Here is a 19,839-nt window from a genome sequence, read left to right as displayed (position 1 = left end):
ATTAATATGAAAAAAAACCTCTCGGTTGTGGATTAATATCTTGTCCAACTTTTTTTAATGCTATCAGATAACTGTCATTGCTTTTCATTGTCACCGCTCTGAAGTATGTTTTGAAAATAAAAACAAAAATAATAGCATCGGTTAATCCGGTAGATCAATTTCAAAGGCATTTAGAATTTTTTAAAAAATACAACAAGGTCTAGAAGATTTGTTTTGCCAAATAAAAGCAGGCAAAACAAGACATTGCCCCCTATTTTCAGAGGCTCAAAATTAATTGGAGAAACTAGCAAAATTTAAAATATAAGGATTATTTTAATACTTGGATTAAAATCATTGCTAGTCAGTGGCTGTGTGAAGCCTACAGCCCATGAACTTCACCAAATGTGATGTTTCCTCCTCTAAGATGCTCTTCTAGACCTTTACTGCAGCAATCTTCCACTGCTGCTTATGGTTTATGCGGCCTGTGGGTCTCTCTGCCTTCAGTTTTGTATTTAAGAACCGAAAAGCATGCTTTATCGGGTTGAGATCAGCCCAAGAGCTTCTTCCTTGAAAGCTCTTGAGTCAGTACTGTGGAACGCTGTCTGGACCGTTCAGCAGATTTTGGCTGAATCAGAGTAGAGAGTGTAGCATGTATCATTAGCAGCTATGCAAGCCCATACTATAATGTAGCCTCCACCATGTTTGACATGTATTGTTGTGTGGTTTCTGTTATTAGCGTTTTCATTCCTTCTCCACCATTTTTTTCTTTTTATAATCATAGATGCAGTTTACAGAGTGCTCTTGATTTCACATGTCTAACGTTGTTTTTGGGGGGAGGTGGTTTCAGCCCAGGACAGGCTTAGAGAATTCTACATTCATTGACTCTAGTCTAGCCTTCTGTGGTCTTTCAGGGATTTGAATGTTGCTGAATGGGCAGGTGCACTTCTTCTTTGTAGAAATGTACTAGATTGTTAATTTGGCCACTTCTTACATTTTTTTCCTTTGTCTCTGATGGGTTTGTTTGGCCCCAAATCTTTTTGGAGCTCGTTCGAAGACTTCCAGTGTAAAGCTACAGATACAAGTTCAACTTCAGATCTTTTACCTGCTTAATGTGTCATGGAATAATAATAATAATTATTATTATATCATTTGGCCATTAAAGCTGAAAGTCTCTGCTTCAATCACATCTTGACTATTGGATTTAGATATTATAATATAATGTTTTGGTATTTCACAAAAAAAGGGTGTATACTGTATCTCACTGTCAAGAAAGTTGGTAATAATCTACTTTAAACATTATGTTAAAAAATAAAATAAGTAAAACACACTACCACAGTGCACAGGATATTGATCTGCAATTACTGCAGTCACTTTCTCTAGTTAAGGCTGCACTCACAGTTGGTGTTGAGCACATTTCAGTTAGTGTTTATAAGTTCCCGTTGGTTTAGGAATTCACATTCTGCATGCTTCAGATGTTTAGTGACAACAGGAAATTGCAGATCCAGAGAAGCATCTCGTTGAGTAAAAGGTAATTTACCAGTCCAAAAGCAGGCTTACATATGTCGGGCAGGTGGCAGAGGCAAGTACACAGTTGGGAACTGGCAGGTAAACAACAGGTAATGGGCAAAAATGACTGTGACAGAATGGGAGCAGTGATGATCTGGTGTACTGGCAGTAAAAATCTGTTCTCAATTAGGGAGCTGATGTGGCAACGAGGGGCAACTTAGCAAACAGGACAGTAGTAGGTTGATCTCAGTATGAGGGAAGGCAACAAAAGAACCCCAAACTCCTTAAGAGAGGCAGTCTGAGAATCACAAGAGCAAGAGGGTGTCGCCTGCATAACACGTTCCAAACAAGGGAATAGTCCTGTCTCTACAGCAAGAAGATCTCTTTTTTTTTATTACTTCTATACATCTCTGCCTGTTTCAACTTGTACTCTTTCTCTCATTCATCCTGCCTCTTCCTTCTCTTTGTCTCTTTTTTACACTGCCCACTCTCCTCCTCCTTGACTCCCAGAGGCACTGTCCTCAGAATTACCCAGATTCTTCATTAAAGAGCTCAAGCTGAAACCATCAAATTACTACTGAGAAAGAGAGAATACAGCGAGTGAGGAGAGCACTTGAGGGGAAAAATCTGTTTTTCACTGTTTCCCTCCTATCTCTTTCTCCATTGCGCAAATTCACACAGATTCTCACAGAGGTGCCTTCTCATACTCTGAAGGTAAAGAGACATAGTTTCCAAAGCTCTCCCACTCTTCTTCTCTCCCGATCTTTGCAAGCCCCATTCCCTCCATCCTTCTCTGCCTATACACCACCCTCTCTCTCTCAGGTTAAGTGTTAATGGGGTTCTATAGCTCTCTGATGTTATTGCTTCATTTAGTTTTGGCAGAATGAGCCTTTAGAGCCAATTCATTCTCTCCTGTTCTCATTTAACCTTGGGGATGGTAGGACAGCATGCCCATTACTAGACTTCACTTCACTTCTTCTCTTCTCTTCTCTTCTCTTCTCTTCTCTTCTCTTCTCTTCTCTTCTCTTCTCTTCTCTTCTCTTCTCTTCTCTTCTCTTCTCCTTTTCTGTATTTTCTCCATCATTTGGTTTCTCCTTCTCCTTGAATTTCCATATTCTGCGATATGAGCAAATCAAAACACTTCTTTCTTACTATCGTTTGGTCATGATACAGGAGATTGGATAAAAGTCTTTACATACTGTAGGTGCTTAGCTATCTTTTAGTCTTTTCATGACAGCTGGACACACACCTAAAACAGTAGCCTTTTACATTATAAAGTGTGTGCTAGGTTTCTGTGGCCCGATTCACATTTGCATGCACAGTCTAATGCATAACACATGGATACAAGATGACTACTGCAGCGCTGCGATGATGAATATTTAGTTAGCACCCCTATGATAAACACAAAGGAAGTGCATGCAAGGGCATTCAATTCAAAGACAGGAAGGAATTGTTTTAGGTAGATTTTCCATTAATACTGTAGGCATTAAATTCAGAAATGCCCTGCAGGCTTAAGAAAAAATCAGACATACACTGAAGCTAGTAGGCAAAGAGAAAAAGAAAACACTCCACTGGTTTTCTGTCATTAAAGAAATGGTATGCTTCTGCATCTTCCTGACGGGATGAACAGCATAGCACTTTTAAGGGCTCAGGTTAAAAATGTTAAACATTTATCATAGGAGAACAGTGATTCTAATGCTTTCTATAGTTCAGTAGTTGCATAGCAACAGTAAGGGGCAGGCACAGCCTTTCCCACTAGTTCCTGTTCAGAGTTGGTATCTGGAAAGGATGCACCTGGCAGTCCAAGCTGAAAAAAGTATAAGTAAGGGGCAAAACACTGAGTAGTCTCGGACTTTAACCATCAGTCTTCATCAGCTGCATCCCAGGTCTCATCACAATGGCACGATTTATACTGGAGAAGCACATTCAAGGGGAGTGTGTTGATCGGGGTTTATGGTAATGCTGTCACAGACAATCTTTTATCCCCCAGCCCTGTCAATGCCCGCTTTACATCACCGGCTGTGTCACTCACCAGGTGTTTCACATATTCCTAGTGTAACTATATCTTCAAAGTATCTTAAGATCTTTTATGGTATAAGTAGGGAGGAGCTTCGCTCACCTCATTGTCTCCACGACAACCAAAGGAAGTGCTTTATCAAGCAGAAATCCAATTCTGTCGCCTCATTGGCTAGAGGCCATAGACGGATAGAAGGAAGACATGCAGCAGCCAATTAGAGAGAGATAGAGAGGGTGGTAGAGAGAGAGAGAAAGAGAAAAGCGGGAGAGATAGCTAGTGAAAAGAGATCGACAGAGAGATGGATGTTTGCATGAACACCAACCAATTAGAAGAGAGGGGAAATATGTGGAGTTTTCAGCTTCATCTATCATAAACACAAACTGAGCACACTAAATGTAAAAAGGAACACACACATAAACACTGACCCTCACATTCCCACTAATGAGGTTCCAGTCGAAGCTGACTTCAGTGCAGCATTCATAGATGCATAAACGTAAGTGCATGCATGGATTCAGTGCAATGTGCTTATGGCTTAGCTGTGTTTAATGCTGTGTGAACTGTGCTGATGTGTCATTAGGACACTCTGTAAAGGACATATACAACAAGACAGAACAACTCTAATGGAATACTCCTTATAGAGTCCATTTCAGAATGAGGTATTTTCAGAAGCAAAGCTTTGTTACCTACAGCAAACTAAGCAAAAGGCATCATTTCTAGTGTTTCTGCATATCGATGCCCTTGTTGTCCTCAGCCTTCAAACTTTTTGTATCTGCTTGTTGGCCCGATTCGTAGTTATTTCACCTACTTGGGATAGAAGGATTGTTTAAACCCACTCACTATACCAATTATTTGGTAGTATAGTCTCATCATTCACTTTTTTTGACTGTAAGCACTATAAAAATTGGAGGCACACACACACAGAAATATAGCGTGAAAGACAATACAGTAATGACTGCTCCCAGCTTACTTCATGAGCTATCAATCTGTGAATGTTGTGTGTGGAGCACTGCAACCACGATTTCATTTTCACTTCTCTCTGGCATGCACTGAACAAGTGAAACCCACTCACTTTGAATTCTCTATGCACATTTGGATGTGTTTCTTTGCTGTGCCTAGTAAGTTTCAAGATTTTTCCTTTTTATCTCAAACCTGCTGTGGAAAGCTTTTGGTAATCTCTGATCATTTAACTCAAAATATATCTATGAAGCGCTTCCATTATTTTTCCACCATTTGCATTTGATAGACCCGTACTTGTTGCTGTCAAATTAATCGTCTCCAGTGCCCATCCTCTATACTTTCAACACTGCACTAGAATGGCATCCACACGTTATTGCAGATGCAAAGGAAAAAGGAAATAAAAAACCTTTTTCCATAAAGTTTGTAAGCTCTTGAACAGTGTTTCACTTATGGAAAGTCATTCAGCTATGTCAGCAACCATTTGCGATGTTAAAAGTGCACAACGTAACTTTTAAGTATTGTGATCATCATGATTATCCTTGTAAAAGCACGATCTGATGTTGTCTTTCTATAAAATCTGTAAAAACAGTCATATAAATGCGGCTGTTACTTCTCAGATTTGCTGCTGTGCTGAGAACCTGCTTTGAGTTCATGAGAATACAGCGATAAGTGTGTGTGAATATGGCAACTGTGTAATCAGAGCAATAGATACAGTAATCTCCACAAAGCCTGTGCCTGTCTGTTTCCGTGTGTCTGTGTGCATGCTTTCCAGAGAGATTTTAACAGGTTTGTAGGTAATGCTTTAATCCAATCTGCTGCCTCACATACTGATAAGACTGAGTCAGCACCTTGAGCAGTGGGCAGATTGTTGCTTCATCTTTGTATACACTCTTGTTTATTCCATTTCCGGTGAAATCGGGTGATGGTGCTGTTACGCTTTCCCAGTTTTTTTGGTATATTTGGGTATGTCTACATTAGTTGTAGTCAGTCAAAAGATAACTTTACTTGCTTGTGGCAGAAGAGGTAAAGCAAGTATTAAATGGCAAAAAAATGAACCCCATAAACTAAAACAAATCAGGTGACACTAAAGGAATAGCCACTGTTTATGCTCTCTCCCTTTTCATAAATTCATAGGCTAAAGTTGCATAAAAAATGAACTGTATCCATTCAGCATGCACAGTAGTGGTGTCATGTTTCTGGTGCTTAAATTGTGTAGTGAAGGGAAAAAGAGAACTGTATTGACGTCTTACCTAAACATAATAAATATACAGAGTTGTTGAGCGTGCCAATATGCATGCAAATATGCTTAGTGCTAATATACCAGCATACAGGAAAATAAGATCTGTGCGATGCATTTGGTTGCCTTTGAAGTGCTCCAGCAGAATATTCATTCTGGAAATCTGGAAATTCCTCATAAGGAGAGAAGAAGAGCAGGGCGGAGGCAGACTGAGGTTTCAGTCTTCCCCTGAGGGTCAAGTCAGAATTTTAGTTTGAAATATTCCAGCACTGTACTTTGCTAGCATCAAAGATGTGCTCATTATTACCCCCATTTCCTCTCTTCCTCTGTCCTCTCCTCTTCCATCTGCCTCCATCTTCTTCATTCTCTCTATCAACCCTCCCCCCATTCTCTCTTCTCTTTTGCCAAATGTGCTTCTCTCTGGTCTTAGATGAAACAGAAAGTGTTGGTTTAATAATTCCCGATCAGAGTTTTGAGCTGTGTGCTGCTACTCACTGCTTCAAGTGTACAGCAGAGGTGTTACTTGCAGTCTTCCCTCCTCATTGTGCGGTACTGAATGAAATCATGCCTCATTGTGTGATGCATGAATGAATTCTAATGATTCGTGTACAGTATGCTCAGGTACAACTCAGAGACTGAGATGACTTTAATGTCATCACAGGTAAAAGTCTTAACATGACAAGATACAATGTAACCTTTTGCAACATGATTGAGCTCACGCTAGTTTTAGGACTACAAGAGTGTAGATTACATTTTTTAATGCAATATGTCAAAAAATGCAATTATAACCAGATCAAGATCAAATCCACCATTTTCAAAATGATTGTGGAATTTTTTGAGCCAAAGGTTTTTTTTGGTATAAAACTGAAATTTTAGGAAACACAGCTCAGTGCGATGACCTCCAAACTGGAATCAATAACCACGTTCCTTACTGGGTGCTGAGATTTCTGAACGTTGCTTCTTTTTCTTCTTCTTATTGTTGATTGAGTAGCCCTGATTTTAAAAAATAAAGTTATATATTACTGCTTGACTTGTGTTGGAATAATAACTCACATGAATGTGAATATGCTTGTTTTTTTCATGCATGTCAACTTTAGGTCATCCAGATCAACTTTGAAGAGTTTGACTTAGAGATTGCCTATGATACGCTAACTATTGGAGATGGAGGGGAGGTAGGAGATCCTACGACTATTCTACAGGTGTAAGTATTATACTATAAACTGACATACTTTTGCACTTGCTTTCGACATATCCAGAGATCAGTGTATATTACAGTACTTTTTTGTAATTTTAAGTGAACAGTGGTCGTCCAGGCTTTCTGAAGCTATCCCTGAAGAAATTACATGAAAGCTTGGCTAAGACAGTTCAGGCTTTGCTGAGCAATAAAGTTGCTCATGCCAAATATTTGCTTTCTGTTTGTACCTTGTGTACTGCATTCCCATGTATGTTTGCACATGTTTCAAGAAATCACTGCACCTAGTTCCCATTTTACTAGCTAAAGATAAAACATCTTTGAAATCTTTCCACAATATATCTGTATTATAAGTAAATATCACTGATATGTAGCGATACAGAGACCAGCTGTGCAAATAAGCAGCAGTGCTCTATGAGAATAATCAATGAGAAAGGTACTTTTTGTCTTTTGCTTCATCATTTTTTATTCTGGGCTTGATGCAAAGTGATTATGGTTCACTTTGTAGATGGTCACTGTTAGCTTTTGATTATAAACAGGACTGGCACTCTGAAAAAAGGTTGCATAGCATCAGAGTACTCAAAGCAATTTGCCATACTCAGGCAGGATTCTGCAAAACCAAAGCAAAGCACTGAGCTCCAGTGCAGTATGTTCCAGCAATTTGTTTAGAGAATCACTTGAGAATTTGATTATAGCTATGATTGCAATGATGAAAATGATACTTTTTTATAGTAGTAATTATGGTGACAGTGATTTAATAGCAGTGCGTTTTGTGCTCCAGCCTATCAGGTAGCTTTGTTCCTGACCTGATAGTCAGCATGACTCACCAGATGTGGCTCCACCTACAGTCAGATGAGAGTGTCGGCTCTATCGGCTTTAAAATCAACTATAAAGGTAAGTAATGAGCATGTGTTTGTTTTTGTAGGAGAGAAAAAGAGAAGGAAATTGTGTGAATTAGATGCCTTTAAATAACTTGTGAAGACATTTTCAAACTTGTCAGACTATGTGTTTGTATACCAAGGATGAGATGGCAAAAGAAACCTCAGTTTTTACTGATTTATTTTATATTGGTAATGTTGAGCACACCTGCTCCACATCAAACAGTAAAACACAGGGTGGCACCCCCTTTAATCACATGTTGTTGGTCACATTAAAAAAATATGAAGATGATATCAAGTTGATAAACTAGTAACCATTATAAATCTGTGGGTTGTACATTTTGCCCTGGCATTGCTCTTTTTATGGCTCAATAACATTTTGCATTGGATATGTTGCATGTAACACGGTGTGACTTTGCAAGTAATTTTGATATCTCATCACTTGCATCGACTCTATTACTGTTAGATTACCTGTCTATATCTGTCTGATTCTACTTATTTGATATACACATCTAATGTACTTGGATTTTGTTCTTATAGGTTTCCACTTAATTTTAAATGCATTTTATTTTTGCTTTTCTAGGCACTAACTAACGGTTCTTATGTGTCTTATGTGTTCAATCTTGACTTGTATGACTGAACAAAGGAATAACAGTTTATTTTGCAATTGAAATTTAAATTCATTGGCAATAAATCCTAGAATTTCTCACTCATTCAGTACACCCAGGGGTTTTACTGCTCAGCAGCTTGTGTTTTGATAAGCTAACAAATACCTAATGAGGGGATCTTAAATCAGTCGACAGATGACTTGTGTCTTTGTGGATGGCTTCAAAAGTAGTCTGAGTGCGTCTTAGCTCTCAACATTATCATCCAAGTTTTGAGGGTATTATAGTCTGAGGATGATCCTGATGCTTCGAACATCCCGGGATGATATCAGGTTAGATTTCTGTGGGAGTTTTGTTTTCATTTTTCACTACGCTGTGCAGTGGAAATTTTATTTCTGTCAAAATTCCAAAAAAGTTGAAAAGTTTGGCTTCTTGAGATGTCTCATTGTTAATCCCTTTAAGCGATGACTTATCTTGATCAAACAGAACATCTTTGTAGATGCATTGGTCTGCTTTAAAAATAAATGCTTGTCTAGCAACGCATGACCTTCTTCTTAATATCAGTTAGGAACAAAGTGTTTTTCTGTTCTGTCGAATCAGCTCCTGCCAAACTAAAAATATTAACCTTTCCAAAGTTTCCTGTGTGATGGATGTAGTTTTCATTTGATCACAGCACATGAAACATAGAGAGGGGAGCTTTGCTGCAGAAATGAACTTTGTGTACCTCATTTAGGTGTCATCATCTGCGGATTTATTGTCATAATGAGGTCACAGTGCTGAGTCTGGTAATGCAGCAAGTTCCAAAAGGGGTGTGACAATGACACTTGTTTTGATATATCTCTGCCCTTTATGCTCCTTGAGTTTCATTGTGAAGTTCAAATGATATACTGAAAACACAGTGATTAAAAAGACATAACATCAAAATGATTAAAATAGAAAATAATGAAATACTGCAGATCTGTCTTTCTTAAAGTAACTCTGCAAATAACAAATGTATTGGTGGCAATTTTTAAGCAAATAATACGATGCGCAGGTAATATTAAAACGTTTAAAAACTAACTTGAAATCATATCACCTTTATGAAGGACATAAGGTTCCTGTCTCAATGATAATTGTGCATATGCCCATTAATTTCTCCTGAGTGATTTCACCATAGAGATCAATAGAAAAGCTAATGGAGAGAGCCACCATCTAAATGCACCCATGCTTATAATATTGCTTCATTGCATTGGCATGAGAGCTGGATTTTCTTTCTTAATCTGTACCCAGTAGTACACAGCAAGATTATTCTGCACAATACGTGGAAGACCAATGCAGTGTTGTTAGAGCGTATTCACTGTCAAAAGCCATGCATTTGTATTTTGATGTTATAAGGTTTTGTTATTTTGTGTCACAATGACCTTATCACAGCTATGTTGGCTTTTATGTTCTTTGAAAAGCAATAAGAGACTGTGTGCGCTGTGGGGACCATACCACCCGGTGTAAGGTTTATGACACTGCTACTCCAATTAAAATTCCTCATAATTATCAAAATCATTTTTATGTTTCTGTATTGGCTAATTCACCAGTGTGCACAAGCTCTTTAATCAAGGTAGTATTTTTAATGCTAAAATATAATTAATGCTGTTATCCGTCAAGTTTAAAATTTACTGTTTTATTAAAAAGCTGAAAAAAAAAGAAAAATGAAGCTCGTTATTATTTTTTTGATTGAGATGCCAAATTACAGTTATTTACTTGCAGTCCTTAACACAGAAATTGGTTTTAGTGGTTGAGTGTTATGCTTGATTAATTTCGGACTTCTCATTGAAGTCCAGTGTGTGAGCTCAAATTTGGGTATAAAACACAAATTCAGTTTGTAATTTGCCTAATAAATGATATAATTTTTAGTTTGAAGGATTTTTCTTTAAATATTTGAGGGTTTTTTCTTTTTTTTTTTTTTTTGGGGGGGGGGTGTCTTTGTTAAACTATGTTAGCTATTTAGTCACTTTGTTTGCTTACCAGGGAGTGATGCCAAGTTTACTTTTTATAGTTCAGCTTAAAAAAATAGCATAAATGTACAATTTAAGGAATCCTCAGCATATTATGTAAGAAAGGACTGCTTGCTGCTCAACATCTACTGTACTGTTATTAGACTTAAGTGTGCCCCCTTTAATTACATCTACATCATACTTATGTAAATGTGTCTGACATTCTTAGATTGTCAAAACCTACAAAAAAGTACTTTAACTATTACTTTTTTTTTTCTTTTTTTTTTTGCTCAAACCCCCAAACCATGAAAAGCGCCAATTCTCAGTACAAGATAAATGTGTTTGTCTCAGAGTGCCGGCTCCATCACCCACAAGATTTAATATAAAGGTGGGTACTTGCCTGAGATGTAAAAAAAAAAGGGGCACACTGTGTGTGTGTTTGTAGGGTACATAGACATATCCCGTAGACCTTGGCTATGAAATATAAACATTATCAGTAACTCCAGCCTTTCTGTAAAGCCACACTAACAATGCGTGTATGTGGGTTTCTGTTAGTGTGTATGTGTGTGTGTCAGACAGGTCCTCCATCAGTAAGCCAACGAAGCTCTACCAGCAAGTCACTCACCCCTCTCGCTCCTCACATTCTCCCTCTCTTCCCCTTTTCCCTCTGTCTCATTTTTCCTTATTAGCCATCTATCTATCCACCATCCTCTCATTCCCTTCTTTTTGAAATCACAACATTTTCTCTGTCAGTTGTTCTCTAATGCACTGTTGTTTAGTTTCCCTGCTTCTCCTCCTTTCTGCTCTTTTTGCTTCTCCCATTTCCTGTATCAGACACCCCTTCTCTGCTCTGTTGTCTGTCAAATGACCAGCCCTGCATCTTTTTTTCTTTTGCACTCATTCCCTCCCTGTCTATCTCTGTGTTTCTGCTTTTCTCTTTCTCGTGGTCTCTGCCTGTGTCCCTCTCTTTTTCTTGTCACCATTCATCTATTATTAAAGCCAAGGTCACCGACCTGGGAACACTTTGACTCCACTCCTACTGCAGAGCATACAAATCACACACACGTACAAACTCACACACACAGCTGAGTTCCCATCACTTCACACCACTATTGGACGTTGTATTTACTTACATAAACCCCTGGAGACTGACACTAACCATTACTCCAGTTTACTATACTCTAACCTTAAACCAAGTGTTCAACCTAAAATTTTATGATTTACCTAACCTCACCTTGCTTTTTGCGAGTCCCTGCAGCATGACAGTGAGAACGCAGTTATGTCCCCCACATTTAGAAGTTAAGCCTGACTTTACACCAGTCTTTCAGTCAATTATAAACTATGGCATGTCACAGCTATTGATTTAAGGCAGCATTGCGACATTATCGACATTGTTCACATTAACGTTTCAATGAGTTCCTGTCTGCTCTGTGGATATATACATTTATCATGAGCTTATGCTGTGTATCTGTCTTCACAGTCCATAATGAGGTGTCAGTGAGGGTTAATAATAATAGTAATAATGCATTTAATTTGAGGGCGCCTTTCAGAAACCCAAGGTCACCTTACAAAAAACAAAATAAATAAAAGGAACAGGAGTCATAAACTACATAAAATAAGTTAAAAATACAAAACAGAGCTTGACAACCGATAAAATCAGCATTAAAGCGAATAAGCCAGTTTAAACAGATGTGTTTTGAGCTGTGTCTTAAATACGGAAAGGGAGTCAGATTTTCTTAGTGCAGGAGGAAGAGAGTTCCAGAGCCGAGGAGCAGAGCGACTGAAAGCTCTGTTCCCCATAGTAATAAGGTGTGAGGACGGAACAGTAAGATGAGTAGCAGATGATGATCTGAGAGGGCGGGAAACAGTGGTGATATGGAGCAGGTCACACAAATATGAAGGAGCAGATTTATGGATACACTTGTATGTCAGAAGTAAGATTTTAAAATTTATCTTGGCTTCTATGGACAACCAGTGAAGCTGCTGAAGAACTGGGGTAATATGAGCTCTTAACAGAGTGCAAGTTATGACCCGAGCTGCAGAATTTTGAAGAAGTTGGAGTTTATGAAGGGACCTTTTAGGGAGACCAAACAGGAGGGAATTACCGGTACAGTAATCAATACGGGACGTAATAAGACTATGGACAAGGATGGCAGCAGCATGGGGAGTAAGTAAGGGACGGAGTCGGTTAATATTACGTAAGTGGAAGTAAGCAGACCGGGTTATGTAATTAATGTGAGACTGGAATGAAAGAGTATTATCAAGTATGACACCCAAACTCTTAACCTGAGGGGAGGGAAGGGTAGGAGAATTTTCAATGTTAATGGAAAAACTGTGGGATTTGGTTAAGATAGATAGTGTACCAACAAGTGAAACTTCAGTTTTACTTACTGTTAAGTTTGAGAAAATTGGAGGAGAACCAGGATCTAATCTCAATAAGACAGTTTGAGAGGGAGGTAGGTGAGAGGGATGAATTGGGTTTAGAAGAAAGGTAGAGCTGGGTGTCATCGGCATAACAGTGAAAATTGGGTTGAGGATATAATGTACTGGCATATTTATGTATTTGTTTCAGTAGGGCTATTGATACACAGTCATGGTAAAAAGAAAGCACACAGTGTTAAGGTCCCACCCCGGCATTTCATCCATGTTGCGATCTGGACTCTAACTGAGCCATTGCAATGTATTGATTCTTTTCATTTTCAGTTATGTTGTAGATTTGGTGCTGTGCTTGGGATCATTGTGTTGTTCATAACCTGGTTTTGGCAGAGCTTTAGCTGTCAGATAGATGGTCTCACGTTTAACTCTTGATAATTTGGTATACCAAGGAATTTGTGCTCAATGATTGCAAGGTCCTCAAGTCCTGTGGCTGCAAAACAAGCTGAAATCATCACCCCTACACCGCGGTGCTTGACAGTTGATGAGGAGTTTGTGCTGATATGCTGTGTGCAACTTTGCAAACCTAAGCGGTGCTGTGTTTTCTTTCTAGAGAAAGGCTTTCTAACTTCCAATCAAGCCATATTTGTTCAGTCTTTTTCTAATTGTTCTCTCACGAACTTTAAGATTTACCATCCTAGGCCTGTAAAGTCTATGCTTTACATTTTTGGCAATTTCTCTGAGCGCTGCACAATCTGACCTTGGGGTGAATTTGCTGGGACAGTCACTCCCAAGAAGATTGGCAGTTATCTGCAATGTTTTCTACTTCTCAGTAATCTTTCTCATTGTGGAATGATAGACTTCAAATCATTTGGAAATGCCCTCATAACCCTTCCTAGTTTGATTGGCAGAAAAAGTTGCTTCTGAAAGATCAATGTGCCTCAAACATTCCTCATTTTGGACTATTTCATGCTCCCAATTTTGTGGGAACTGTTGGCCCTTTTTCTCTTGCAACATGATTGTATCAGTGCAAAAAGCAAGGTCCATAAAGACATGGATGAGTGAGTTTGGTGTGGAAGAACTTGACTGGCTTGCGCAGAGTCCTGACCTCAACATGACTGAACATCTTTTGATGAATTAGAGCACAGATTGCAAGCCAGGCCTTTTGCCAACATCAGTGTCTAGCCTCAGTAATACACCTTTGGAAAAATGGTCAAAAGTTCCCATAAATACAGTCCTACACCTTGTTAAAATCCATGAGTTGAAGATGTTATACCTGCAAAGGGTGGGACAATCACATTAAACCTTAAACTCTATGGATTAAAAATTGAATGTCACTGAAGTTCATTACTTTCGGCAGTGTTGATGAGTTTCTTCTTTTTGGTGGATAAGACTGATGAATAAATCATATTGTTTCAACTGTCTGACTAATATTGAAAATATGAATATGTGTTTTTTTCCAAATAGAATTACCACAACACAGAAGAAAAAAACTGTACTGAATTATCTTCTTGGCTTCATGAGATGGAAAATAAATATTATAGTGCAAATTTGCAAAAAAAGCCAGCATGTGCATCAAAATAAACTATTTCCAGCTGTGCAATATGAGTCCTAACCATACCAGAAATGACACAGAAAGTCATAAAGTCAAACATAACTTTTAAAAACACCAGTACAGGCTCATAAGGCCCTGATGGTAAAAAACTACATTTCTGCAAAATGACGTCACTTCCGGCTTCGGCGGGTCATGGTGGACATGCGATAGTTCGGGCTGATGGACATAGGAAGTGTTACGAACAGCTGATCGGATCGGCAAAGCGTGTTTCTGGAATATTATGTTTTTGTTGCTGCAAGTGCTTTTTATGCAATTTTTGCAAAGCCATATGTGGAAGGAAACTGTGACCTAGGACAAGCTGATGGCATAAGATGTAAGTGCAACTCCTCTGGTTTCATATGCAAAGAAAATTATTGCGCAAGCTTACGTGGTTGCAGTGCTACCGGATTTAAAAATAGTTACGCAAAACGGAGCGTGCCCGCTCCGACCGGCTTTGGCTGCAAAGCCTTTTAAGATTCTTTGTATGACAGCAGAGGGGCTTCACCATTCAAGCGTCACCACCACTTCATCTTAGTTTTGAGCTTTTAAGTACTGAGTGAGATTTGAGAGTACCAGCATTGCTTTCTATAATTTAAACCCACCAGATGCCAATTGGATTGATGCAGCAGTCAACACTCCACACAGAGGATACCCTCTGGTCCGCTTTGGAGTACTCGCTGATTCTTACCATTTGAAAAAAGGTATTGGCTCTTGCTTGCCTTCAACTCACTAAATGAGTGTTTTGATAAGGAATGTGACTATTAAATTGATTACCAGGTGTGTTATGCCTTTGTAATCACCAGTATTCACTTCTAGGGATGGGTACCGGTGTTCTGACATAAACGGTAGTAACCAGACCGAAAAGCAGCGCACATTTCGGTGCTTTATTTCGGTGCTTTTTTTTCCTGAGCTGTGATACACTTCTAGCCAATAATTTTACGTTTCCGAGGATAGTGCCCAAGGCGAAGCGGTCAAAAGTCTGGCTGTACTTCACAGCAAAATATGCAAACTCAGCAGCAACAAGTGCTTTAAGCTGATACTGTGATACTGTCAAAGGAGGTAACACCTCAAATCCGATGAAACACCTGGCGACGCATGACGTTTTTTTTTTAAGCCCAGAAATGCGCCGTATGATAGCTTGCTGCAAGACCTCACACCGAGCGCATCTACTGTGCGTGGGTTGCCTGTTATCTGACCCGGAGTTAGCAATATCTCCCAAAAACCCCGAAGAGGAGAGTCCTGGCCCCTAGCCCTGCCAGTGTAGCAGAAATGATGAGGATGATGATGGCAGCAGCAGCAGCCGTTCTTCTTCTCTGCGTGAGTAGCTAATGTTCGTGTGTAATTTACGTTGAGTAGGCTAACCACGTTATTACATTAATGCATGTAAGGTGAACTAGCAAACATCATCATAACTACATGCGGCTGTCTTCTTGTTTGATGGCATATACTCCCTTCACCCTGGCCAAAAAGGCTAAAATGACCAAGGAAAAAGGGGAAAACAGCTAAACATGAGAGGTTTTGGACAAAGTTTGTGTTTTTTCCATTGATTAAGCACTGCTTCCAGCCAAGAGTGATACCATATATGCCCCATAGCTGCAGAAAAGGCTAACATTGTTATCTTTTTACAAAAAACCAGCTGAACATGAGAGGTTTTTGGACCAATTTTGTGTTCTCCATTCTTTAAGCACCGGTTTGAGCACCGTTTGAGCACCGGCACCGTTTCAAAAGTACCGATTTGGCACCGGTATCGGATAAAACCTAAACGATACCCATCCCTATTCACTTCTAACAATGAATTCTGAGCCAGGAAAACTCTGATTTGGACTGTGTATTAATTTTGAGCAAGTAATCTGTATTACCAGTTTTGTGTCCATAAACACAGTACAGAAATCTGTGTGTATGGATTTTTTTAAATGTATGGTGACCTTAAAATAACAAAAAGTGCAAATATTTGAATCATTTTTCATACAAACACATCTGAATGGTGATTTTGAGAATTCGTTTCCAGCGATGAGTCATCCCCCCCAGCTCCAGCTTTTTTAAATGCATCATTCTCGCATTATCCCATCATCCTGTGTTATATAATACCGATCTAGCAGACTTGAGAAGTGCAGCATAAACATCAAGTGCCTGCTTCGTGGCCAGCTGAAAAAAAGGGTGAAATGGTGTTAATGTCATGACAAATGTTTTGTTTTTTTTCTCTACTGTAGTTAGGTGTTGCCAGGTTTATCGCAGTGCGCTATTAGCTTATCTGCTAATACTGCACAGGAAAGACTAAAAACATCAACGCTGATATTCCCATACTTGACTTTGAGTGTACAGGCTGCTGTTTTTCTGCTCTATTCTGCCTTAAACACAATCTCATCACTGAGCCATAATGTCAGCCGTTACTTTTGAGGTTTTTATTTTAGCTTTTTCATCTGCTCTTTATGGTTTTTAATATGTGATGTGCTTTATTGGAGGGAAGGATGTCAAGGTGGATTTTTATGGCACAATGACCCTTGATTCGTCGGATCCTTAATGTATGTGTGTGCTGAGAGAGACAGAGAGACAGCAATGTATGGCTGTCAGTGATGAATTCATCTCTGTCTGTCTTTGTGCTTCCATGCATTTTTAAGTGTGACAGCAGGTTTGTCTAATACACTACTCTTTACCTCTATCTATAATACATTTCCTGTGTTAACCCTGCCATGCTTTGCCAAGTCCTCTTCATCTTTTTCTCTTCAGCTTGAAGCAGTCTGGGTTTTTTTTTTTTCTGTGCAACCTGGATAGATGCATGAGAACTGTTTATGGACTAATCAGATTGCACAGTTATTCTAAATGGAGAGTGAGAAAGAGGGAGGGACTTTGCAATGATGCCTGACAGATAAACCGAATTATCTTATGGATATTGTTTACTGGTGGACACAGTATTTCCAAGAATAACAAAAGCTACACTGGATCTTGCAGAGCCTGTTGTATTTCAATTCCACTGTACATAGTTCAGGTATTGAGAAGGATCCTCTTGATCATACCGGATGAAACAGCATTCATTGAGAGCGGCAGAGGGACCATAAAATACAAATTCATGAAATATTTATTTGCAACATAACCAGAAACGTGGTTCAATTTTACAGTCAGTAAGCTGAGTATTGGAGTAGTGAGTCAAAGCTAGATGCATTTTTTGCTTTTTTCTTTTTTTGTAAGCGTATGCATTCCCGAGGTAAGGGCAGGGCTTACCTAATCTTGACTCTGTAAAGCGTATTTCATTTTCTATTCATGAATTATTGACTCATGTAATCTTCAGTCCAGGCAGTGGCATTGAAATGCTACATATGCTGATCATTCCATCCAAATTTACAAGGCATTTAATTGTTTCTCACATTAAGACTTAATAAATTATATATATTTCAAATTAGGCATGGCATTGGGTAACTGAGCAGGCACAATGAGCGAAGAGTTGTTTTGCTCGATGGTGGTTTCAGATGTCAGTTTCCCTGTCCACAGGATTCTCTAAATGCTAAGTTAGAATAAACAGACACAGACTGATTTCGCAATGTTTACTTACAAGATGTAATTTTGGCCCTCGCTGGTCATGAAGTAACTGATTGAGGAGGAGCTCCAGATGGTTTTTAGAGCTCATTAAGCTCTTTGCTTTTACTTTAAACAGAAGCGAGATTTAGAAAACGGTGCTTTATAGACTCGGCAGCCTTGGTTTGCACTTCTGGTTTGATTTGATACTGTGTACTTGACGGCTGTTGCGCGTTCACTTTTATTTTATTATTATTTATTTATTTATTATTATTATTTATTATTTTGCTGTTCAGATTTGTTCTTTTAGACTTTGTGGGATGATGTTTCCAGATGGAGAGAAGTAACCAAACATCTCTAAAGCATTATTGACAAAAATGCCTCTGCAATATGTGCAACATGTCTCGTTCAGTGGTCTGTATTTTTTTTTTCTACATAGATGATTGCAGGAGTCTTTCTGAAGCTCACTGATGATCATTACAAGGTCATGAGGCAGGATGTGGGTGGGTTGCCGAGGCGTTTTTACAGCTGGCTGAAGTGATACATTTCTGCACCATAATGTGTTAAGATCAAAGAATGCACCCCAGTTGTTATTTGTCATCCTGAAGTCCAATTTAGTGAGATTTACTGGAATTTGAAAGTTACACAATTGAATAGGAAACATTTTGTGCACGTTGTGTAAGAAGCGCTGACATAGATTGTGTGTTTTAATGAGAACAGAAAATTGATGTCTTTCTTATACACATCTCCCATCAAATCAATCCTCAAAAGCTCCTCGGTGGCCTGGTTTGGAACCTGAGAGAGGCGGAAAAGAATGTCAGTATTGTGAGTGTAATAAATGAGATCATTTTTATTCAACAGAGCATCCTCGCTGATGTCTACAGTGTGAACAAGTCAATTTGAGCCACTCCCTTTAGGTCACAGAATCAGACAAGTACACGCTAATTAGACGGGCTGAATTTCTCATTTCTTCTTCACTTTGCAAACCTGTTTGAGAGTACTAATAGACTTTCCATTCAATACCTCTCTTTTCCGTTGCTATAAAAGCTGCCTTGGATTATTATTTGTTGTGGTTTAATGGGTTTAATGCTCTTATTTTGTGACCTCTGTTATAGCAGAACAGCGGCAGCCTCCAGTTGAAAGAAACAGTTTGCAGAGATTAGATTATGCATATGATACATTACGCATTCATTCACCATTAGCAACAAAGCCTTAAAGCACATTTTACAGTTGTCACAAAAGAGAAACAGCCAATAAAGTTTTTCCCTCAGTCTCATTATCCCTTCCAAAATCTATTAGCTTATTCTCTCAGATATGGAATAGGTAGTGTATTTTGCACACTACCCTTTTATGTGTGCCTGTGTGTCTGTACGTGCCTGTATTTACCAAAGAAGATGGAAACCACCTGCTTAATACTGTGTAGGTCATACTTGTCACACCAAAATGACTCTGACCCACAAGGTCATGGATACAGGACCTCTAGGGATGGGACTCGTGTTCTTACAGAACCTGAGTAACACCTATGGATCTTTTTTATGGTGTTTTGCTGGCTGCAGGCATGTGTTTAGATGGGAGTTACTTGTACAGTTAACATCAACCTACAGTAAATGCCTGGACGAAAGGTTTGATCTGTGTTATTCACTCTTTTTTGCCACTGGTTTTATTGTTGTACCTCATCAGGGTATGTATTTTTGTGGACAATATGGTGTGAATTGGAATTTAGCTAAATGTGCAATCCAGACATAATGTAGAAGTTACATATTCACTCACACTCTTAGATACTCTTTGAGGAGTCTAATCCCCTTTGTGAATCTGTCAGCCTTGTTGTTACAAGCACAATAGGATTATATATGTGCGTGTGTGTGTGTGTGGATGTATCGGTGTGTATGATGCAAAGGAAGACACTGACTGCATATGGGGGATTGGGTTTGTTTAAGTCTCTGTGTGTTGCATGCATGTACTGTACTGTGTGTGTGTGTGTGTGTGTGTGTGTGTGTGTGTGTGTGTGTGTGTGTGTGTGTGTG

At 39.0% G+C, this 19,839-nt stretch overlaps 1 protein-coding gene across 1 annotated transcript in view; it reads left to right on the top strand.

The window, feature by feature from the left end:
* LOC102193066 (CUB and sushi domain-containing protein 3-like) overlaps positions 1–19,839 on the top strand; it is a 387,453-nt gene that overhangs the window by 276,609 nt on the left and 91,005 nt on the right. The window contains exons 11-12 of the mRNA XM_005728525.1: positions 6,794–6,897; positions 7,670–7,782. Of these exons, the coding sequence (XP_005728582.1) occupies positions 6,794–6,897; positions 7,670–7,782 (217 nt within the window). The remainder of the gene's footprint in view (positions 1–6,793; positions 6,898–7,669; positions 7,783–19,839) is intronic.

This window comes from Pundamilia nyererei, unplaced genomic scaffold (genome assembly GCF_000239375.1).
Source record: "Pundamilia nyererei isolate P.nyererei 1_Seehausen unplaced genomic scaffold, PunNye1.0 scaffold00028, whole genome shotgun sequence".
NCBI lineage: Eukaryota > Metazoa > Chordata > Actinopteri > Cichliformes > Cichlidae > Pundamilia > Pundamilia nyererei.
The sequence above is the reverse complement of the archived record's forward strand: the minus strand, read 5'-3'. Positions and strand labels throughout refer to the sequence as shown.